Consider the following 23,561-nt stretch of genomic DNA (forward strand, 5'->3'; position numbering starts at 1 on the left):
TACAAAATCACAGAGGTGGGAGAAGTAATTTGTAGAAGAAATGGGCTAAAGAAACAAGTTACAGAGGCAAAGGGATTTTAGAAGTGAGGAAGGTAATGGTAACACACCTGGGCGATGGGGAAAAGGAAGGGAAAGGTGCTGGTGAGCTCCCCTAAGGGCTTTAAGGGTGAAGAATTTAGGGAGAGTCTCAGGGGAAAATCTCAATAGATTATTCAGCCGTTTTCCATGTATGTCCTTTCAAGGTTGTGGTCTCCACTTATTGATTGACTGACACCAGGGCAGGGGGTCATTATTCAATGGAGCTGGTCCTGAGGTCAGCTGTAGCTGGTTTTGCTTTTTTGAGCCTGGAGCTGAAATACAACTGAGGCATATATATTATCTCTAGGGAGGAAAGATCAGGGCGTCCAAATTGTATGACCAGCAATATGCTAGGGGAGAAAGGTCACCCTGGGGGCAAGGTCCCACCCTACAATTGTTCTTTGCTAGGCATCAAGGGCTTTTCACCCTAGTGACCTTCTGTACCTGGTCCATCATCCTTGCTCTGCTCCTGCTAACTGACTTAAGGACCTTTACTATTAATTTCAGGGAGGGTTAACTCAGGTGTCCCTCCTAATGACTTCACTTAGAATTTACTTTTACTACATCTGCACTTTATTTTTAGATTTATTTTTCTGTATTTATGTTGTTAAAAAACAAAATTTAACTGAATAACTTTAAAGATCAAATTAACTTTATTCAACAATTCATGAATCTGGCAGCAACCCATCTAGCAAACAGAAAGGCGCTATGAGGAGATGTGCAAAATGGAAGCCTTTTATAGGCAAAAGGGGGAGAGAAAAAGTTTCTAACAAAAAGTAAATTGTTTCCTTTGGGGGAGATGGGGACCTATCATGCAGATTACCTCACTAGTACTAATCAGGTAATTCCAGGTTGACTGGAAAGGTTCTATTCCTGGTAGAGGCTGAAATTGCAATGAGGTTAGGTGTTAAGTTTTCATTTGTTGATGTGGGCCTTAGCACAACGGACTCCATTTTGGGCCTGTTGTCTCTCTTTAACAATTTTCCCCCTCAACTGAGAGATGTTATCAGATTTTGAGGCATTAATGCCACACTCAACTACAGCTCTTTTGTTCTTGAATGTCTTAATCTCTGTGATATTCACAGGCCCCAAATTCACAATTTTAATTCAGTCATTCTCTTCATTCCTTTTCTGACATTCCAGCTTTAGAAAGATCATTTGCTTGGTGGGTAGTGGCTTTGAACAAGTATTTAAAGCTTTGGAGAGACTATGGTGTGCTAGGGATTACTAGGATTATAAGTAAGATAATTCCCAATTTCTGTTAATACCACTTTGGAGCAACGGTCCCCAAGACCCAAAATAGTCAAAATCAAATAAGTAAAAAAAAAAAAAAAAAAAAAAAAATGACTCTGTTGCAGGAGCCACCTTTTAAAGCCAAGTGGCTTCCTCAGTGGCTTTATATAATTGAGTTTCAACTTCTCCAGGTGTGTTAATCCAGGTGTAGCAGGTGGTGCTGGCCACAGCACAAACAACTCTGCTCAGCTAAAATATAATCAAGGGTTATCCTATATAATTAAAATCAACTTTGACCAGAGAATTTAAGGATTTTTCTTGGGCAGCTACTGCCTTAGCAGTGAATTCTGCAATGTTTTTAGGCGTTCAGGAGATGTTCCTGATCATAGCTTCATTTACGTTTACATTTGGTAGGTCCCTGCCAACAGGAAGCAAATCCTGAATCATGAATGCCTCCTGGTAGTTCCTTTCTAACACAGCAAGGTAAATTCAGGGGATGTGACCAATGCGGTGTCTCTGTCTGTGGATAGTGAGGAGCACAGGTAGATAACCTAAGAGGTATTGACTGGTTATGCACCAGCTATCTAGGCATTCATAGGTTCAAGAAGAGTGATAACCACCATAGACAAAGATAAATCCTCTTGGGCACAAACCACTCCTGCTAAGGTGGCACTGTTAACAGGCAGATCAGAGTTGTGGATGAAAAATCTAGAAGCCTGAAAGGTTACCCCTCCCCCCCTTTAGCAATAATCTGGGAGATATGGATGATCACATTAAGTTTTCAAGTCAATGTCAAAGTAACAGAAAGGGAAAAAAAGAGTTTCCTGTTTAGTTCCAGTATGAAGTCTTGATCTGGTGTCTGGGGAGGAAGTAGTCTATCTTTATGTCAGTTATTTCTCCTCCTAGTCAGTTAGATTTGGAGGTCTCCAGCATTTGTACAGGACCAGATGTCAGGTGGAGCCTTCTCCACCTGAGATGTATAGCCAAGGTTGAAGTCCCTGAAATTTGCCTGCTATCTGGGTATGAAGAGGATCTGGTATAGTCCCTTCCAAGGATATTTAAGGGCAGTCTTTGTTCTTCATGATTCCAAATCAGAAGGCTGGTTAGAGATATTTGAGGGAACTAGAATAATTTAGGATACAGTCTAGTTTACAGGTATATAACAAAACCTCAAAGACAATTAATAGAACCAGAATCTAAAATCTATAAAGGTATGCCTGACTACCTTGGATCAGTGGTTGAGCATCGACCTATGAACCAGGAGGTCACAGTTTGATTCCTGGTCAGGGCACATGCTCAGGTTGTGGGCTCCATTCCCAGTGGTGGATGTGCATAAGGCAGCCAATCAATGATTCTCATCATTGATGTTTCTCTCTCTCTCTCCCTCTCCTTCTCTGAAATCAATAAAAATATATTTAAAAAGTAAAATCTACAAAGGTATAAACATAATTTCTCTCTATGATTGCCTTCATTGTTTCCAAAGTTACTTATAGAAAACTAATTTGATTCCATTAAACTTGTCCTGATTATTTACATAAGTGCAGCAAGAATAGTGATTGAGCCCTAGATGGTGTGTCTCAATCGGTTGGGCATCATTCCTTGCATCCAAAAGGTTGCTGGCTTGATTTCTGGGCAGGGCACATGACCGGGTTGCAGGCTCGATCCCAGGTAGGAGGTGGGTAAGAGGCAGCCCATCCATGTTTCTCTCTCCTTCTCCTTTCCTTTCTCTCTGAAATCAATACAAAATCTTAAAAAAAGAAAGAACAGTGATTGGTCATACAAGCTTTTTATTTTATATATATATATATATATATATATATATATAATATTTTATTCATTTTTTACAGAGAGAAAGGGAGAGGGATAGAGAGTTAGAAACATCGATGGGAGAGAAACATCGATCAACTGCCTCCTGCACACCTCCTACTGGGGATGTGCTCACAACCAAGGTACATGCCCTTGACTAGAATCAAACCTGGGACCCTTCAGTCCGCAGGCGGACACTCTATCCACTGAGCCAAACCGGTTAGGGCCATATAAGCTTTTTAAAGACTGTTTTGCTAGAAACTTACGAACAAGATGCCAGGGTGGTTTTCCCAAGGGCTTAATTGACTCCATGAAATCATATTAATTCCTTCAAGGTGTCTAGTCATATCTGCGTCTACACATTGGTAATAAAACCAGTATTTTGAATTGTATCCTGTTACAAGGAAAATAGATTCATATCAAACTGATGCAAATAATTATATAACCATGAAAAAAATACTTAACAGTTTCTAAATTCTGAAGGGATCAGGTAGGAGAAAAAGTAAATGTTTCACCTTTGTTTAAAAAGGTAAACTTTACCAAACTGTTGTAAGTCATATGTAGTTTAAGAGGAAAAGTTTCTTCAAATCTGAAAAAAAAGACACCCATTAAAAAACCAGCAACCTTTCAAACAAGGAGTCCTAAAAAGTATAATCATCCTCTGTTCATTAAGTCCCATGTTATTAATTCCTGTTCTGCTTGAATCCAGTTTTCCCACTAGTTCCCAAAATTCTCACCCAGTTTAGTTTTATGATCTTAAATTTATCAGAAACCTTTACTTATCAAAATTATTTCCATGAATCTCCTCGCAGATGAAGCACTTTCGCAGTCCTGCTTCCATAAAAGCATCAGAGTAAAACAAGAACTGCCTCTGAGAAGACTTAAAGATGCTCATTTTTAAAGGTACTGACACTGTTGTGATTAAACCCGTTGTTAAGTAATAGGGTAGGAACAAAGCAAAGGCCAAATATTATTGTCATTTGTGCAGCTTTGTCAGGAAGCTTCAGTTTAACACTCCCTAGGTCTATTCCCCATGGATCGCTACGGGAAGGGACTGGACAGGGGAAGAATGAATGCATGCCCAGTAAAGTCTGGGTGACATAGGGAAGGCACTTGTCAGTTGGTCAAATCCAGAACGGGTCACTGGCCAGAGTAGGCGTGGCCACTGCAAGCATGGGAAAATGTGAGAGATTTATTCTCCTGAACAAAGGAGTTTGCTTTCTTGTGCTCTTGTTCTCTTGCACTCCTGGTTTCTCAGGGGCACTCATACGCCTGCTCTCCTGCATTTGCCCACATGGCCATGAGCCCCACACAATGGACTGATGGACAGTAACTAGCCTAATGCTGAACCGGACCCAACTCCACCATGGAACGGAAACTTTGGACCAGCCTTGGGCAAACTACGGCCCACGGGCCAGATCCGGCTGTTCTATCTGGTTCTCTTGCTCTCCCCTCCGCTCCTTTACTTTGAATTTATATTAGTTCACACAAACACTCCATCCATGCTTTGGTTCCGGCCCTCCGGTCCAGTTTAAGAACCCATTGTGGCCCTCGAGTCAAAAAGTCTGCCCACCCCTGCTTTGGACACTGGCTCTACTTCTAGCTCTACTAAATCCAAGACTAGATTAAGAAAAATGAGACTTTACAAACCGAGGGATGTAATTCCACACAAATAAAGCTTTCTACCACATCTCATATTCCTTTGGGAGCCTCAAGAAATGTTTATTCCAGTGGTACCCCAATCACCCACTCCCACTAGCAATGGAGAAAGACTATCTATGCTTTCCTCTGATAACAATATGAGAGTTCATTTTAATGGAATTGACAAGAAAATTTGGTTATTTCTGTGACACACAACATGTAAAAATAATAAATTATGATGACAACCTTATACCAGGACATGTCAGACTTTAGGAATTTCATACAATTTCTGGAACACTTGTACCATATATCTATACAAATACAACATAAAGATGCTTCAGAAGTCCTCTGGAAAATCCCAAAGTTAGTTTGAGGTCATAAAGTCTTCATTTTGAATCTGATTTTGGGAAGTTTATAAAAAATATCAAAAGATTTAAAAACACTTGGTCAAATAAGATCATAGGTTGCTGTGAAATAATACTTAGTTATCTGTTTAACCATACTGACAAAGACTTTGCAGGCAAATATAGAAAATTAAATAGTTTTTAAAAAAATCCAAAACAACCCTTAGTTGTTGTGTTTTTTTTTTTTAACATATATTTTTATTTCAGAGAGGAAGGGAGAGGGAAAGAGAGATAGAAACATCAATGATGCCAGAGATTCATCGATTGGCTGCCTCCTGCATGCCCTCTATTGGGGATGGAGCCCACAACCCTGGCATGTGCCCTGATGGGGAATCGAACTGTGACCTCCTGATTCATAGGTCGCTGCTCAATCACTGAGCCATGCTGGTCGGGCAACCCTTAGCTTTTCTAATAGAGAAAATTCAGCATTCTTAAGTAATCAAAGACCTGATAAAGACAACAGAGAAAATTATTTTGACAAAACACAGGATCTTCATTTTCTAGGCAGATTATTTTCAAAGGTAAAGAAAAATGTTTTACAATCTGTTACCAAGAGCAGACCAATAATAGCCCAAGAACACTTTGTCCTTTTAGCAGAGAGAAAACCAAATTCTAATTTTGCCCCAGCTTACTTTTTTTTTTAAACCAATTTAACTTTTTTTAAAAAACTGATTTTAGAGAGAGAGGAAGTGAGAGAGAGAGAGAAAGAGAGAGAGAAACATTGATTTGTTGTTTCACTTATTTATGCATTCATTGGTTGATTCTTGTATGTGTGTGCCCTGACCAGGGATCAAACCTGCAACCTTGGCGTATTGGGACAATGCTGTAAACAACTGAGCTGTCCAGCCTGGGCTGTACTAGCTTACTTTTGTTATTAAAACTCATTCACTTAATAAACAAATTTTAAAATATATTTCATATGTCTTTTTAGAAGCATTTGCCTTTTTCATAGTCAATTTTTCAATGTGGTAAAAAATGTGTTTACTAACAAACCCAAATGTCTTGGCAATAAGAAGTCAAAAGTAGATAAACCTATGTTCAGTAATTGTTTCAGTATTTTATCTTATTTAAAAACTAGGGAGCCGGCTTGCTAATGGTGGACGCGTGAAGCGGAGGAGCGGGCAGCGCAGCGTTGGTGGCGCCATGCCCGTGAACATGGATGAGCTTAAGCACCAGGTCATGATCAATCAGTTCGTGCTGACGGCCGGCTGTGCGGCCGACCAGGCGAAGCAGCTGCTGCAGGCGGCCCACTGGCAGTTCGAGACGGCCCTCAGCGTCTTTTTCCAGGAGACCAACATTCCCTACAATCACCACCACCAGATGATGTGCACTCCTGCCAACACCCCTGCAACGCCCCCCAACTTCCCAGGTGCCCTCACCATGTTCTCCTGTCTCAAGGCCCCTGAGAGCTTCCACGGTGGCGGCAGCGGCAGCCCAATGGCTGCCACGGCCACATCACCCCCGCCGCACTTGCCCCACGGTGCCACCGGCAGCTTTGCAGCGCCCAGCTGGCCAATGGTGGCCTCACCCCCAGGGGGACCACAACACCACCAGCCGCAGCAGCCGCCCCTGTGGACTCCAGCACCCCCTTCCCCCGCGTCAGACCGGCCCCCCCTGGCCCCCCAACAAGCTGCCTCAGAACCAAGGGCCCACCCTGCCATGGAGGCTGAGAGATAAGGGAGGCCCCTCCCCCATCCCGGAGGCCAGGACGCCGTGGGGCAGGGGAGAAGACATCTCCACTGGCCCCTTTTACCCTCTGCCTGTACCCCCATTCCCTGGAGCCCTGGAGGGGAGAGACTGGACCCCCTGTGCCAGCACACAGGCTGCCCGCAAGTATGCAGAAGTGCAGGCACGCAGCACCCAGCTTGCATGGATTTGGTTCAGATCACCTGGGTGCTGATGGACAACTTCAGAGACCAAACAGTCTTTCCCAGAGGACTCACCCCACCTCAGGAGGCTGCGGACACTTGCCTGGCTCCTAGCGGAGACTTGCCTGGCTCCTACTGTGGAGCTCCTTGGGGGCAGGCAGGTATAGATCCCCACCCTCGGGAATGCAGAGCCTTCTCCGCATGTGTGCGTGTGGCTGTGTCTGTGTATTTATACGTATGTTACTCAAGAAGCAACCTAGTTTATGGGGCAGCTGGACTTTGCATGTTAGAGTGAGCCCTGAGTCCCTTGCCTGCTGCCCCCCTCCCCAGGGCCCTCTTCTCTCCCCTCACTCAGCAGTCAGCCTTCCTGTTCCCTGCAGAGAAAAGGATTGTGGGAAACTCCAGGACTCTTCCCACCCATCCCCCAGTGCCTGCCTGCTGGGACTGCCTGCATGCCTTGCCCAGAGCCTGGGGTACCCCATACCCATTTCCTTTCCCCCTTTTAACAAAGGAGAAGAAAGAGTTCCAAACCACCAAAAAAACAACAACAACAAAAAACTAGAGGCCCGATGCACGGAATTTGTGCAAGAGTAGGCCTTCCTTCCCCTGGCTGCCAGCACCGGTCTCCCTCTGGCACCCAGGACCCTGGCTTCATCTGGAAGGTCGTCTGGAAGGATGTCTGGTCTAATTAGCATATTACACTTTTATTATTATATATAATCTAGATCAGGGGTCCTCAAAATACGGCCCGCGGGCCACATGCGGCCCGCCGAGGACATTTATCCGGCCTGCCGGGTGCCGCTGCCTGTCCTGCTTAGCAGCCGACTTGTCCCGGGCCCGCAATGCGCATAGGAATTTGTTCATAGTTTTTTTTTTAAACTATAGTCTGGCCCTCCAATGGTCTGAGGGACAGTGAACTGGCCCCCTGTTTAAAAAGTTTGAGGACCCCTGATCTAGATACTCAATGGATTTCTATCATTTGACTTAATGCATCAAAACTTTAAGGCTTCAGGTTACCAAAAAGATTTGGGGAAACTACTTGAAAACTTCACCTAAAAAACCCTTATCCTACTTACATCTATTTAATTTACTTTCTTAACAATTATGTTTAAACTAGCCACAAAAACTTCATGAGATAGTAGACAAAGTCAGCCATCATCTCAAGCTATTTTTCTTGCTGAAATATAACTGAACTTTTAGTAAGCCATTGTAGAATGAAAGTTTTGTATGTCTGTATTATTTTTAATGCTGATAACTTTGAAGACATACCTATTTTATTTAAATCAACAAACTCAAGCTAGCTTTTATTTATTAAAGGTTATTTTAGATCAAGTGAACTTAAAAGCATTTAGCTTAGTTTCTTTCATATTTCTCAGTGTTTAATTTATACAAGCATTTAATTATCTTTAAGTTAATTAAATTGTCTTACACATTAATTTTGGCAATATCACCTGGAGGTAAAAAATTCCATTTTATATATATGTGTGTGTGTGTGTGTGTGTGTGTATCATAAATGTATATAGAGGGAAATATATATATGCAAAAACAGACAGATGCAAATAGAAATCTTATTGCTTTCATTCTAAAATCTGTCATTTGCACAGTAATATGAAACTCACTAGTTTATAAAAGAACATTTGGATCCAAATTTTGTTTTGGCATTTGGATAATGGGCGAGCAAAAGTAGGTTTATAGTTGTAATGCAAATAGTACAATAATTAATAAATAATAATAAAGAAAAAAATCTGTCCCATGTATTCACAACTGTAAACCTATGTAAGTTAAGTTTACCTGCTCTTATGGCTAAAGCATTTTAATAATATTTTGATACTGTTATAATAAACCCGGTTATTAACTGGAAAGGGACAAAGGAAAAGCCAAATATTAGAAGCATGCTCAGTGAAGTCTGGATGACATAGGTAAGGTACTTGCTTGTCAGTTGCACCTGAGAACAGGGCATTGGCCAGAGTAGGCGTGGCCTCTGTAAATACTAGAAGATTTGAGATACATAAGCTCCTAAACAAAGGAGTTCCCTCTCTTTGTTCACGCTGTTTTCTCTTGGTTTGTGCTCCTGGCTTGTGGGGCTCTCATGCTCTTGGATTTGCCCCACACAACGGACTGATGGATTGTGACTAGCCTAATGCTAAACTGGACCCATCTACCATGAAACAGAAACTTTGGACTCTGGTTTTGCTTCTAGCTCTGCTGAATCCCCAGCTGCACCTCTTTCAGGACTGGATTAAGGAAATGGGACTTCAGAAACGGAGGGATTTTCTACCACATCTCATCCTCCTGAAATTCTTATTCCAGTGGAACCCCACTCTCATTATCAATGGAGAAAGACCATCCATACAATTCTCTAATAACAATTTCCATTGTGACTCTTGTACTGGGTGGGGGGAGCGGAATTCAACCAGCTGACCTTAACAAATGGGGACTACAGACTAGGGGCTCTACATAAATGGGGAACTGCAAACTGCCAACCCATGTGGATCTTGGGACAGAATCAAGGGATGGAGTTTTCAACCAATTAAATGAGACTGGTGGTCTGTAATAAAGGCTAGGGGTTTGGGCTCTGGGTAGAATCATTTGTCAGCTTAAGCTGATTTGCCTGGTATTGGAAAGCCAATTAGATTGGGAGCTCTACGCAAAGAGAGCAGAGCTTGGAATAAAAAAGAACTTATTCATGGCCCTTGGAAATGGTTAAAAAGGCAGAGAACTCAAAAGGGGTTTGTGGGTGCTATGCCTATGTTTCTTGTCCCCAAATGCTGTCACAAGTGTACTTTGACACTGGCTGGGTTGCTTAGTTGGTTAGAATGTCGTCCCAATATGCCAAGGTTGCAGGTTTGATCCTTAGTCAGGGTGCATACAAGAAAGCAACCAATGAGTGCATAAATAAGTGGAGCAATAAGTCAATGTTTCTCTCTCTCTCTCAAAATTGATTAAAAAATAGTTTGCTTTGGATCCCACCACTGCCACCAAATCTGTTAAAAAACAAAAGTCAACTGAGTAAATGTAAAGATCAAATTAACTTTATTAAAAATATCACAAATTGGGGAGTATCCCATCTAGCAAACAGAAAGGATCTCTGAGGAGCTGTATACAATGGAAGGCTTTTATAAGCAGAAGGGGGCAAAAGAAGGAAGTTTCTAACAAAAAGTGGATTGTTTCAGGCAAGGCACCCTCCTTTGAGCGAAGGGTGTAGTCTATCAAACAAGATTACCTCACTTGTGTGGATCAGGTGATTTCAGATTAAGTGGTTAAAAGTTACATTCCTGGGAGAGGCTGAAACTGCAATTAGGTTAGATATTAAGTCCTGGTTTGCTGATGTGGGACTTAACAAAAGTGACTTAATTTTGGATCTATTGTCTTTTATTTAAAAACTTACAGCTTTTTTTCTGAATTATTTTATGAAATTGGAATAACGTAGAAATAGTTTTATACCTGGCTTTTTTCCCCATATAAATAGTCTTAAAATTACTCATGGAAAACAATCTAAAATGTTTATTATAAAAATTTCAAACACAGAAAATTAGAAAAAAAATTATAATGAGCACCCTAGTAAAACCACTTACAATCCATTTAAAGATTCCTTGACACAAGTCTACACCAGATGCTTGAACCTTATTTTTAGGAAGTCCATAGCTTAAGCGACATTGCATAAATAGCACTCCAGAGAAACCAGCCAGCGGTTTTCTGGCATTTCCTTAATTAGAAAAATTTACATTACAAAAAAGCAGACTCTTAATTTGACCTCTTGTGCAAACTGAGGAAAACTCAATAGGGCTACTATAACTCACTGAGCCTTACCCTCAGTAGACATGAACTCAATTTCAGTTATTTTAAAGTCCGATGTGACAATTGCACCCTCTCGGTCTCCTGGAGAAGAGCAGTATAGTGTCACGGGGTGAAGAAGCCAGTAGAGCCGGAGTGGAGGGCGCGACAAAAAGCCTGCGCTGAGGCAGACTGGCTCGCTTTGACTTATCCACTGCTCACTGTCTTTTAGGGTCAACAATACAACATCTGAAAGGCACACTTGTAAAGGGGGCGGCCCTGAGGCTTAGTTGAAGTGAAATGTAGGGGCTTAATCACAAGGAACAGCAGCAGCCTGTAATTATTGGAATCGAGAGTCTAAGAGAACCACCTGGAGGGCTTGTTAAGGAGACCGCAGCATCCCACCCTTAGAATTTCCCTTTCCGTAGAATATGGCAATTCTAACAAATTCTTCTCTGATGGTAAAAAGGCTGGTCCTAAGATCACAGGGACCCCAAGTGCTTCGTGGCAGGGGCTCAATAAATAGTAACTATTAATATCACCATCCAAGCTGTCCACCGGAAGGGGCTGTGGAACACTGCACCGCAGGGAACAGCGACGGACTCTATCCAGATGTTTCTGCCAACACATCACACCTCCTCTGCACGGAATAGGTCAGAACAAGGAGGCAGCTGGAGCAGCGGCGTCACTATCTCACGGAAGGGGATCTCTTTCTCCAACTTCCACCTCTGGAAGAAAGCAGAGGCCATCCGACCCGGAGTCTGCCCCCGCATTTCAAGCCCTTGCTCCCCGCCGGGTGGGAGCCTGCCCTCCCGGCAAGCCGAGGGTCAGTGCCACGACCCCAGCGCCCAGGCAGGTACGGGGGCGAAGGCAGGTGCTGAAAGGAGGCTAGAGCCCTGCGGGAAGGCGTGGCGGGGATGAGGGCGCTCTGCTCGCACCGCGTTCGCTCCAGGTCCGTCCCGATCGCCCGCGGCCGATGGCCGGACGGAAGATGGCTGCCCGAAGCGCCACGGACAGTCACGTGTCTCCGCGATATCGTCGTGCGCCCCCTCCCCCGCCAGGCGAGTCTTCGACACCGTGGGAGGCGCTCCCTGGGCAGCCCTTCTGCTGTAGGGGTGTCGCGCGAGGATCGGGGAGAAAGGGCGCCGCGGCGGAAGGCCAGCTCTCCTCGGTGACCGCCCCTAACCCGGGCGCAGGGGTCCTTCGAAGAAAACCTTCCTTTGGGCAATCTGCACCAGATCGGGCAACTGGGCATGCGCAGTGTCGCCCAAGCTTCGGACTCTCCGGGTTTTCTTCGCGACTCCGAGGGGCTGGTGGGAGGTGGGGCCCGGGCGGGGCGGGGCGGGGCGGCTCGGAGGCGTCGGGAGACTCGCGCCGGTTACCGCTGGTCCCGCCTTCTCAGCCCGAACAGGCCTCTAGCGGTGGCCCCGCAGGTGGCTCTCTTGCTTTTGGGACGCTAGTCTGATAGAATTTGAAAATGATCTGTTAAGTCCTAGGCCCGCCCCTTTAAAATGCACGTTCAATCAGGAGTTAATCACAAGTGTCGCAGTTCTACGCTGGGTGGGGAAGAGCAACCTCGAGTCGCTCGCAAACTCGTGCCCAGAGCCCGAGGTTCTGACCAGCTCCAGCTCCCGGACTCTCCGGCTCTGCCTCTGACCGTGAAACTCGGCTCTCATCCGGCTTCAATAAACGGCCCCTAATATTGTGCAGGCGGGGCCTTAGTCGTCCTTGGGAAAACACTCGCCGCCTCCCGAGCTTACAATTACCAAAGAGTAAAACAAAGAGGCCAAACCCCCTCTCCCCCTTGGGGCGCAGTCCGGTCTCGTGCCTCGGTCCCGGGGAGAGCCCCCTGCGGGCCCCACCCTCCCGCCCCGCCCTCCCGGCCGCCGCGAACACCCGGAGGAGCGGATCTGCGTCGCGCGGGAAGCCGGGCGGCTCGTACAGCGGACTGGGCATGCTCTGCGGCCCGGGAGGCTAGCGGTGGCAAGTCGGAAGGTTTCGCACCAGGGAGGCAGCGGCCGGGGCAGCGGCGGCGGCGTCGGGCACGGACAGGAGCGGGAAGGGCCAGCGAAGGCTGCCCTGTCCTTGTGCCCCGCGAGCCTGCCGGAGAGCGCGATCTGGGTGCAGCGCCCCGACGCTGCCCTGCCCCGGATTACAGTCCGCGGCGGGGGGCTCGGCGAGCGGAATTCCAGAGGCTGCCGCGACTACGGTGCAAGTGAGTCGTGGGGCGTGGGGAAAAGGCGATTTCGGGGGGCCGTTTGGACACCCGCCTCGGGCTTGGGCCTGACTCCCGGGAGCCGAGTGCGAGCAGCCCGGGGGCGAGGGGGCGTGAGTGCTGCCCGCGCCGTGCCGCGCGCCTACCTGGCGGGCTCTCCCCCACGCGCGGCCGCTCCAAAGAGTGGGCTCAGGGGGCGGTCGGGCGGCCCGGCTCGGGAATCGGAGGAGGCGGGCTGCCGGCTCGGCTCCCGGTCCAAGTTGGGGCGGGGAGGAAGGCGGGGGCGTCAGTGGGCACCTTTTCAGAGGTGCTGCGTGCAGGCTGGAAGACTGCCTAATGTCTGAGGGGGGCGAGCGGACGGTGGCGGGGCCAAAGAAACGGGGAGACGGGTTGCCTCTGGGCAGTGGCCCGGCTAGGGTCCGGAGACCCACAGGGACCCGAGACCCGCAGGGATCGACCCCAAATCACGGCCCCACCCCCACGACCCGGGCGGCGGCGTGACAGTTGGTACCACCCGGTCAGATCACGGTCGGCCAGGCGCCCAGGGTTTCAGGATCCTCCGAACCCAACCCCCTTGCCGTGGCCGCTCTGTGCCCCTCTACAACATAGCTGGTGGGACCCCAATCCCTGAGGAGCAAGCTCCCCTCCGTAGGATGCAAAACAGCCTCTAGGTAGGAGGAGGCTCCAAGATCCCGCTGGGCTGCCCCCGCTGGATGGGGGTTTAGGGGTAAGGCCTGGAGGAACCGTGGGCGTAGCCTGGAGCTGGACAGTCACTCCGGGACACGGCTGTCCCCGTGAGTGAGGGGTCCCCGCGATTCCGAGGGGCTTGTCAAGGGCAGAGCAGCGACTCGGGTCGCAGCGTCTGGTGGGCCGATGAGCTGTCCTGGTCCAGCCAACGGATTCAGACTGGCGCGTTCTGGTTAACGCTTGTTTCCCTCTTGGGAGTCGCGAGTAAAAATCGGGACAAGGGTTGACGAGGCTGGAGGGAGCGAAGAACATCCATGCAGGTGCTTCTCAGATGTTTCTTTTCACCTTCAAACAGCACAGACTTCTGCTGTACTCGCTTATGAAACCAAGAAGGAAGGCTGCTCTCTGAAAGGGAAGTTTATGTTCTGCGATGGGGCCTGCCTACTTACTATTTTAGCTCCCTTGACATTTACCTTCCTGGACCTTTAAAGCTGTTTGGACAGGTTATGTTGCTTTCAGATTTGGGGGTGTTTCTGGTTGGCTGCCTGGATATGGAAGTGCTAAGTGCCTGTCATGGTGTGCTGTGAACTCCCCACGCTTCCTGGCTCTGGGTGTTGAACATTCAGGGGGGACTGAGTGGGCAGAAGGAGAGGAGTGGGCTGGTGATGTAGCAACTGGCTGGGAGTTGCCTAGGGCCGCCCAGACTTAACAGGGTTGGTGGCTCCTCTGGCCTGTGCTCAGGGGCGTTTCATTGGTCAGGGTGTAAGATGTCCAAGGGAGAAGCCAGGTCGGGGGGATGGGCCCCTGCGTGGTCAGTGCTCCAAGGGAAGCCCAGGGAGGTTTGGTGATTCAGCAGGTGGCAGCCTTCCAGCTCTGAAGCCATGCCTTGTCCAAGCAAGCCAGAAAGCCGTGGCTGCAGCTTGTGCCTGCTGTTAGAGGTGCCAGCTTTGGGGGAACCTCCAGGAGCTAGCTGCCTCCCGCCTACAGCAGCTCACTTTTCATATCTGGCTTTCTGTTTAGGTCTGCAGGCCCTGGGCTTTTGGGTTTCTTTACTGCTTCTCTTAAACTGTGTAGCATGTTTCTGAGTGTCTCCAGTTCTGTGACCTGCTAGATAGCAGGAGGTGGCAGCTGCCACCACACAGAGTTTAAGCAGTTTTTCTTCAGAAAATGACAGCAATATGCAAAGCAGAGAACTTGTCTTTTCCTTCTTTTCTGCTTCAGAAGAAATTTACATATTTAGTAAAATAGGTGTATTTCTGCAACTCTTCAGTGCTGTTAGCCAACTATTTCAAATATAAGAAAGCATTTAAAAAATTAATTCAAGGGGTGGATTACACTGACATTAAAGGGACACCGTTATTTTAAAGTGTCTTATTCATTGGAGGATCCCTAGCATCTTGCCCAGTGTCTACCTTGAAGATACTCAGTAAATGCTTATTCAGCTATAATTTAAAAAATGTTTTCATAACAGAAGCTTGTCAGTAAATTTTGACACTTAAATAACCTTGTATATTTTCTTAAGTCAGGATTGCCTGTGTTGACCATAAACATTCAATTTTACTTTAAAAAGTGAACTCTTTTACTCCCCCACCCTAATTTTCAAATTGTGGCGGATCCTGTGCCTCAGCTGGAAAAACGTGGGCATGCTTTGCTAACCTATCTCATGAAAATCTAAACGATTCTTACATATATATATATATATATATATATATATATATATATATACACGCCACTAAAAAGTATGCGTGCTGCCTATCAAATAGACTTTATTAACAAAACTTTATTTTATACAAAACATTTCAGGAAAACCCTAGAATCTCCACACCTTTACCATCCAATGAAAAGTGCTACTGTAGAAAAGACCAAATGATGTTTTGGGAATAAAAATTCAGGGATTGTTTGCACAGGGGAGTAATCTCCCCAGTCTTCGGGGGAAGTGCGAGTGTTTGGCCCACTTATTCTTCTGTGTTTTACCTTAGCTATTCTCCTTCCTCTAGTTGTTTAGCTGTTTCTCCTTCCCCTAAAGGCATACTTTCCTGGCATGGGCTTGCTTACTTAAAGCTGCTGCCAGAAGGATCTGTTGTATTTTCTCACACAAATTCAATCAGTGGGGATTTTTCTCTTCTTATTGTCTCACACACTTTCCCACTACTTTGTATGATACACTGTTTGATGGCCTTTGGAAAAAGCTGTGGCCAGGGCATGACTGATTATAGAAAGCTTTTTCTTTGCCCCTTTTTGGATGGTAGCTATAGTCACAGCAATCTCTTATGGAAGACCTGTATGGCATTCCTAGTCTTAGGATTTTGGAGTTTCCCATAAAGGCTGTTGGTCCAGGAATATAAATGGTCATTTATCACCGCCTAGCACATTCCAGGAATTTGGGCTATGAAGTTCGTTACTTTAGTAAGCTGCATAATCACCAGAGGATCATGTTTTGGATTAGCCCATTTGGATGTGGGAGTTGGGAAGAAGTGTTGGCTGTGGGTGAGGGGAGAGCGAAGAAAGGGGAAGGGCTAATGGGAACAGGAAGATGGTTTGGTTTTGTAACTGAGACTTCTGTTTCAGTAAAAAGGAATTGAATGGCACATCAACAAGTGTGGCTCAGTTTCCACTGGAGTGCTCTGCTCCCCTCCCCAGTCCTCTGTCTCCACAAATAACACACCACACACAGCTCTCCAGACACACACTGAAGAGACACAGGCACAGAGGTAGAAAGCCAAGAACCCCAGATTCTTTTTAAAATACTGACATGGCAAAGAGGGAAAATTCAGGGCTGAAATCACCTTAAGTTTGTATTTCAAAAAGATCCCCCTTTCCTCTCTCAGGCAAGCTGATCTGCCCCCTCAGCTGCAAAGCCCTGGGGCTTTCATTGAAGTTAGTAACCATTGTATGTCAGTGCAGGAGAGTGGGCATTTAGGGATAGCTTTGGTGTTTGTTTTTGCTTAAACAACAGATAGGAATTTTCTCACAATTATAGAGGCTGGAATCGCAAGATCTTGGTGCCAGTAGAGTTGATTCCTCCTGAGGCCCCTCTCCTTGGCTTGCAGATGGCTACCTTCTTGCTGTGTCCTCACATGGCCTTTCCTCTGTGTGCCTGAATCCCTGTGTGTCTTCCTCTTATAGGAAAAAGAGTCCTATTGGGTTAGGTTCACCCATGTGACCTCATTTGACCTTAACCCCAAATACAGTCATATCTTAAGGTTTAGAAAGCCAGACTTGTTGGGTTATGAAATTCATGGCAACGAAGGAGAGGGAAATTTGGGGGCTGGGAGAATGAAGGGATTGGATTAATACTGGTTTAATGATTACCGGGCACTGTATGTGCCATTGCTTACTAGAATGTCTACCTGGATGTCCCAGGCACTGAGAATCAGTAAGTCCCAAGTTAAACTCCTTCCCTGCTTCTGTTGAAGGGTTGGTGAACATTCCTCAGGTTTTGGCACAAGATTCTCTCCCTGTGCAATACTCCTTTCCACTCCCATTCCCCTCTCAGAGGAGCCTACTCTTCTGTGTTGGATATGCTCGTGGGTATATCTATGTCTTTGCTAAAGATGTCACATTATTTTGTGCATGTTTTCAATTTACATTAAGTGGTATTGTTCTATAGATTTCATTCAGTTTCTTTTCATTCAACATTAAAACTTTTTATTACAGAAAATTTCAGACATTCATTAAAGTCGAAAGAGTTTCATTCAATGTTTTATTTGTGAGATCTAGTGCATTGCTGTGACTGCTGCGTGTAATGGCTGGCCTGCGTGTACCCACCAGCTTTACCTACCCATTTCCCTAGTGAGGGACGCTTAGCTCGCCTCCACGCCTGCTACTGGGAGCAAAGCTGTGATGAAATTTCCTATAGCAGTTTCTTGATGATGCTTGTGAGATTATCTCTAGGCTAGTGGTTCTCAAAGTGGTCCACAACCAGCAGCAGCAGCATTACCTGGGAACTGCTGCAGATTCTCAGGCCCCAATGTACACCTCTTAAATCAGAAACCCTGGGGACAAACTCCATCAATTTGTGTTTTAACATGTCCAGCCTTAAGAGTCTCATGCATGGGAAAGAACATCCAGGAGTGAGTGGGCTGGGTGGGTAATAAACATACCAAATTCTTATCCAGTGTTGATGATTTGGTTGACACTCACACAACAGTGCATGAGGAATTCTGATTCCCCACATCCTCGCTAGTGGTTGATATTAACCATCTTTCTAATTTTGCCAATATTTGGTGGCTATAAAGCGACATCTTGTTTTAATGTAAGTTTATTAATGAATTTGAGCGTCTTCTAATATATTTGTTAGCTATTACAGTATCTTTGACCAGCTTTAGTCTGTTTTTCTAATGCATTGATTTGCAGATGTTTCTTGCATATTCTAGATAGAAATCCAATTCTGCCATCTGTCTGTTGTTCAATGGTAACTGTCAGAAAGTTTTAGTTTTAATATAGCCCAAGTCCATTTATTTTTTGCCTTATGTTGCACTTTAGGAGTCTTAAGATGTTCTTCCTTCTCCAAGGTTACAAAGATACTCTATATTCTGTTCTATCAGCTCCCTAGTTACTTTTTACAATGAGAGCTTTCATCTCTTTGAGGTTTATCTTCATCTATGGCATAAAGGAAAACAACGTTATTTTTTCCCTTTCCATTATGTGAGCCAGTTTCCCCCAAATCATTTGTTAAACAGTACTCTTTTCCTAATTTTTTTTTTTTTGTGTGTAGAGCATCCTTTATCATACATCAGTTTTTCTCACGCATATATCAAGTCCATATTTTCACTTTACGTATGGTAAACTACAGCCATTTAAAGTATACAATTGGATGAATTTGACAAATGTACATACCTATGAGACAACCACACAAACAAGATACAAAGCATTTTCATTACCCAAAACTTCCTCACGCCCCTTTGCCTTCATCCTTCTCTCTGTCCCCAGACTTGGGTAACCACTGGTCTGCTTTCTGCCACTATAGATTCGTTTGCATTTTCCAGAATTTTATATAAATGGAACCGTCCAGTATGGTACTTTTTGTGCGTCTCATTCCTTTCACTTAACATACAGATTTTTTTAAATCTTTTAAAAAAATTGTGGCAAAAGAGACATAACATAAACTTACCATTTAGCCATTTTTAAGTGTACAATTCAGCAGCATTAAGTACATTCACAATGTTGTGCAACCATCACCACTGTCAATCTCCAGAACTCTCCCCTCAGCCCAGATTGAAACTGTTCACATTAAACCCAACATACTGATTTTGAGATTCTTTATGGGGGTTTGCTTTTGGGTTCTGTATTCTGTTCCAGTCGTATCTGTCTGTTTATAGGCCAGGTTATTTTTATTAATAAACAGACACACAAGCTTTGCAGTATGTTTTATATGGCAGGGTGAACTTCTCATTTGCTCATCTTTTTCAGAATTGGTTGTTTGTGGACCTTTTCTCTTCCATATACATTTTGTCATGCTTGTCAAGTTCGCAACCAAGTCCTGGAAATGTGATTGGCACTGCATTGGATGTATAATTCAACAAGGGGAGAATTGACACCTTTTCTGTGCTCATATTGGAATTCTTCCCACTAACATGGTTATCATCCCATCTTTTAAAAATGACTTTTTAATAGAGTTTTAAATTTTTTCTCTCATGATAACATTTTTTATAAAGGTAATATGTTGCTTTGAGGAGATTTGAGTGTGGGCTTCTTAGTCTGAACCTTAGAGGAAGGCAGGGTGTAGGGGCTTTGGGGACAGTTCTTGTTTCAGTATTGGTTTTCCATTCACCAGCCTTGAGAGTCATTGGGCAAGTTACCTTTCAGTAGTACCAGGTCCTTCCTCACTCAAACTGAATCCCAAAGCCTCTCTAGGAGATAATGTAGGAGAGGCAGAGAGTACAGATCTTGAAGCAGTTGCTGCTCAATGAATGTTGGTGTAATACCTTCCCTAATGCTGGCTTTGAATAGCATAAACTTCCTATCTTTATTCTGCCTCTTAGGGATTGATAGCAAAGAAGTGTCAGAAAAGCAAATCGAATAACCTAGTCAATTAATCGTGTAACACCCTCTAAGTCTACATATGCAGCCTGTGCTCCTACCTACTTTTGTGGAGCTTCACAGAAATTACAGATAATTCCAAAGAATTTTACAGTCCAGTGGGGAAGAAAAGACACATACAAGAAACAGAACTCTATGTGGCAGATGGTGTATAATTAGGGGTTAAGTGGTGTGATGTCAGGGGAGTTATGAGAAAGATAAATGCTGCTCTCTAAGAGTTTTGACTAAATTTGGGTAGAATTGGATTAGAGGGAGAGGTGGGACTGGTGAAAGCAAGTATAATTAGCATTTCTGCCAGGGCTTTGAGGGCCTATTGAACCCTGCGACAGAGGATTTTGTCCCTAAATTTAAGTGCTTTTGAGATCAGTGATAACAAGTGGCTAATAGATGCCTAGATAACTAGTACATGTCTTACAGTACAGCCGTTAAGAGCACTGACCCTGGAGCTAGAGCGCCTGGGTTCAGATCTTGGCATTACTTTTTAGGCGCTGTGGGGCCTTAGGCAGGTTAGGTAAACCCTTGCACCTCAGTTCCCTAACCTTCGAGGGTGGTGCGTAACAGCAGGTACCTCACAGTGTTGTTGTGAGAACAACATAAATTAACATGTCAGACACTTAGTTCCTGGCACAAGACAATCACTCTAAGGTGTTAGCTCTTCTTATGATGACTAGTTCACATCCATTGTGTTTCTCCTGTCTTACTGGGGTAGGTACGGGAAGTCTTATGCCCCAGAGTTGATGGCTTTTGTCCAGAAAGATTTGCTGGAGGCACAGTCTTGCAGAGTGGGCTTTCTCTGCACATTGCCGGGCACGTGATGGGTGCTCAGGTTGCAGACTTAAATAAGCACCTGCTTGATAGTGGGTCACATGCTGTCTCTGTCCATCCTGGATGTCCTTGGTCAGGGCTCCGGAAGGCCTGGATAGAAGAGGTCGGGGGGTTCGCATACAGGACGAAAGTTTCATTTTGCTGTATTTCTAGTTCTGACAAAGGTGTAATCATAGGGATTCATATTCGTTGAGGGCTAACCACCTACAAGGCACTAAGCCCTTGACCCTTGTGATAGTCCTATGAGATGGATATTACTATCCCCTTTTTAGAACGGAGGAGAGTGGGGCACAACTAACTTGCCCAACAAAGAAGTAGTGCTTTGATGGAATTTGGTGTTTGGGGCCTTTGCCAGTTGGCAAAAATGACCAGAGGAGGTGCTGTCGGTGGAGAGACATGATTTACGTAGAGTTGTGAAACACAGGGGAGCCCAGCAGGGCATTCCCATGACCTTGGAGTTTATCAGCTTAAGCTGGTGGTTCTCAAATTTCAGCAGGTATCACAGTCACCTGGAGGCTTGTGAAAAACACCTTGTGCTCCCCCGCATCCCCTCCAGTTTCTGAGGCAAGTAGGTGGGGGTGGGGCCTGGTAGCTGACTCCGGAACATATTCCGGGCTGCTGATGCTGCTGGTCTGGAGACCACCCTGAGAACCCTGCCGGGAGGGGCCAGCTGCTCCCACTCATAGTTAGAGTCAGGTGAGATGATTTCAGGTTCAGAAATTTAAAAGACTTCCCACCTCCTGAAAGAAAAACTGAACTCACACAGTCCTGTTTATCTAGGCCAGCAGAGGAATGTCTGCGCCAGCGCAGGTAGAAATTTGCTTTCTGTCCCTAGCAGAATTTCTGACACAGCCAAGGTGGATGGTAATCCAGGGTGGAGAGAAAATTTGGAAAATGCAAGTTAAAACTCTTTAGAAGCATGAAGTAGCATCAAATGCATCTCATCTTAGGAAGATGCCCTGATTTGTTTTAATTTTGTCATTTTTTTTTTCACCCCACTCACCCATAGGCACAACAAAGCGTTGTGTCCACCATTTATGCCTTGGGGAAGATCTAGGCACAGAGAAATGAAAAGTGTATGAAGATACATAGTCTGACTCTGGAGAGCCAGGAGATAATCTTACTTGACTGGGTAAATTGTAGTAGAAAACTGGCTGCAGGAAGGCTCTTAAAAGAAAAGGAGTGAAAAGGAAAGGAAGGGCTGTGTACCCTTTTCCAGCTGCTGTGAGGTAAAGTAGCCACTTTTGCCCAAGCTTAGCACGGCGCCTACACACAGGAAGCTCTCAAGAAGTGTGAATTGCTGTCATTATAGCACAAGTTTTCTGTTTTGCAATCGAGGCTGCATTTCTCCCTTCTGAACAATGTTACACATAAAACGTGAATGAGAAAATTTTAGAAATGCAAGATTTTGTAGGAAATCAGGACTTAGAATCACTCAGAGGAGAACATACAAGTACACTGTATTTGGGAAGAAACTTCGGTGTCTCTCCTGGGACCCTGGCAGCCAGGGAGAGCTCCTTTGCTTGGTGAGAGGATAAGGGGCCTGGGAGGAGGGGGAGGAGTATGGGGGGTGGGGGTTGCTAAGAAAAGACTGGGAAGGCCAGAGAGGCCTGTTCACACGTGCAGAAGTTCTCCAGTCTGGTGTTTTTATAGCCTGGGGTTTACAATGGCACAAATATGTGCTAAGGGTCTGTCTGGAATGGGCTAGGCCCCTGGTAAGCCTTGAGATACAGAGATGAGTAAGATGGGGTGTGGGTCCTTGAGGACTTGGGGAGGGGGGGAGACAGACATGTCCACAGATAAATGACATCGCCGTGGAGTGAGTGCAGTGTGGCAGCTACACACCAAGCCTCCTGGGCAGGGGTGGGCTGCATGGAGAGGGTTACCTGTTCCAGGTTCCCTAATCTTGTTTGACTTGGAAAGTAAATGATGCCATAGGTCAGTGGTTGGCAAACTGTGGCTCCCGAGCCGCGGTTTGCCGCTCTGTTGACTAATGAGTTTGCCGACCACTGCCATAGGTCACTATAGCTGGAACTGGAAGTGGTATTGTTTTGTTTTTGTTTTGGGGGTTTCCATTTTTAGTGAGGTAACTCCCAAGGCAGGGAGGAGTCTAGGAAGAGGTGTGCTATAAGTGGTCAGCTAGCAAGTGGAATTGGGAACTGGAACTGCATTTCAAAACCACATAGGGAGTCGTAGGGAACACTTGACAGTTTATTTTCTTTGTGTCTAAAAAATGTAGCTAAATTTTAGCTACATCCTAGGAATGTAAAACCTGGAGATGAATAACTCTCTTTAAGGTAAATCAGCTTTTAAAAGAAATATCTGATTAAAAACAAGGTTTTATTTTATTATTGCTCAATTTCTGGCAAAGTGCTAAATTCCACTTTCAATTTTTTTTCAATAGTTCGCTTTTCTCATTTTCTTTGTCCTCTCTTTTCCTGCTTTACCCTCTTTTCCTCCTTTCCTCCTCCCCCTCCCCTTCCTTAATACCCTTATAAACAACATGCAAGCTAAGGCCCACTTGCCAAGCTATGACCTTGGCAAACTTGGTCTCTGTTTCCTTGTCTGTAAATGGAGAGTTTGGATTCGCTGACCCCTAGCTGTCTAGTCCCCAGACTCCATGAATTCTGTGATTGTGGGATACCTGACAAGAGTGTCTCATGAACTCCAATTATCAGCCATTTATTATCTATATGAATAAAAGGGCAATATGCTAATTAGACCAGGTTGACCAGACATCTTCTGGTCATCCTGCCTTCCTTCTGGACAAAGCCACGGTGGCAGAGGCTGAGGCAGAGGTGGTTAGGAGGTGATCAGGCTGCCAGGGGAGAGCAGTTAGGGGTGATCAGGCCATCAGGGGAGGGCAGTTAGGGGCAATCAGGCCATCAGGGGAGGGCAGTTAGGGGCAATCAGGCAGGCAGGCTGGTGAGTGGTTAGGAGCCAGCGATCCCGGATTGTGAGAGGGATGTCCAACTGCTGGTTTAGGCC

The 23,561-nt window shown here is 45.5% G+C and overlaps 2 protein-coding genes across 9 annotated transcripts in view; both read left to right on the plus strand.

Moving 5' to 3' along the window:
- Positions 1-6,287: 6,287 nt before the first annotated feature.
- On the plus strand, positions 6,288-6,839 carry LOC308233226 (UBA-like domain-containing protein 1; the record flags this gene model as incomplete). The annotated part of the gene is made up of 1 exon (XM_080640086.1): positions 6,288-6,839. The coding sequence occupies exon 1, from the start codon at positions 6,306-6,308 to the stop codon at positions 6,837-6,839; it is 534 nt and encodes a 177-aa protein (XP_080496212.1). The 5' UTR covers positions 6,288-6,305.
- A 4,571-nt stretch (positions 6,840-11,410) lies between these two features.
- The window catches only part of SGMS1 (sphingomyelin synthase 1), a 281,456-nt gene continuing 269,305 nt past the window's right edge, over positions 11,411-23,561 (plus strand). For 5 of the 8 annotated variants that reach the window (XM_080642213.1, XM_080642212.1, XM_080642211.1 and 2 more), the window contains exon 1: positions 12,692-13,019. The gene's annotated coding sequence lies outside the window, so the exon portion shown is untranslated. Of the gene's footprint in view, positions 11,661-12,691; positions 13,020-23,561 lie in introns of those variants that run through there. The other 3 variants (XM_080642215.1, XM_080642214.1, XM_080642210.1) reach the window with 2 other exon arrangements.

Source organism: Plecotus auritus (genome assembly GCF_963455305.1).
Source record: "Plecotus auritus genome assembly, chromosome: 9".
Classification (NCBI taxonomy): Eukaryota; Metazoa; Chordata; class Mammalia; order Chiroptera; family Vespertilionidae; genus Plecotus; species Plecotus auritus.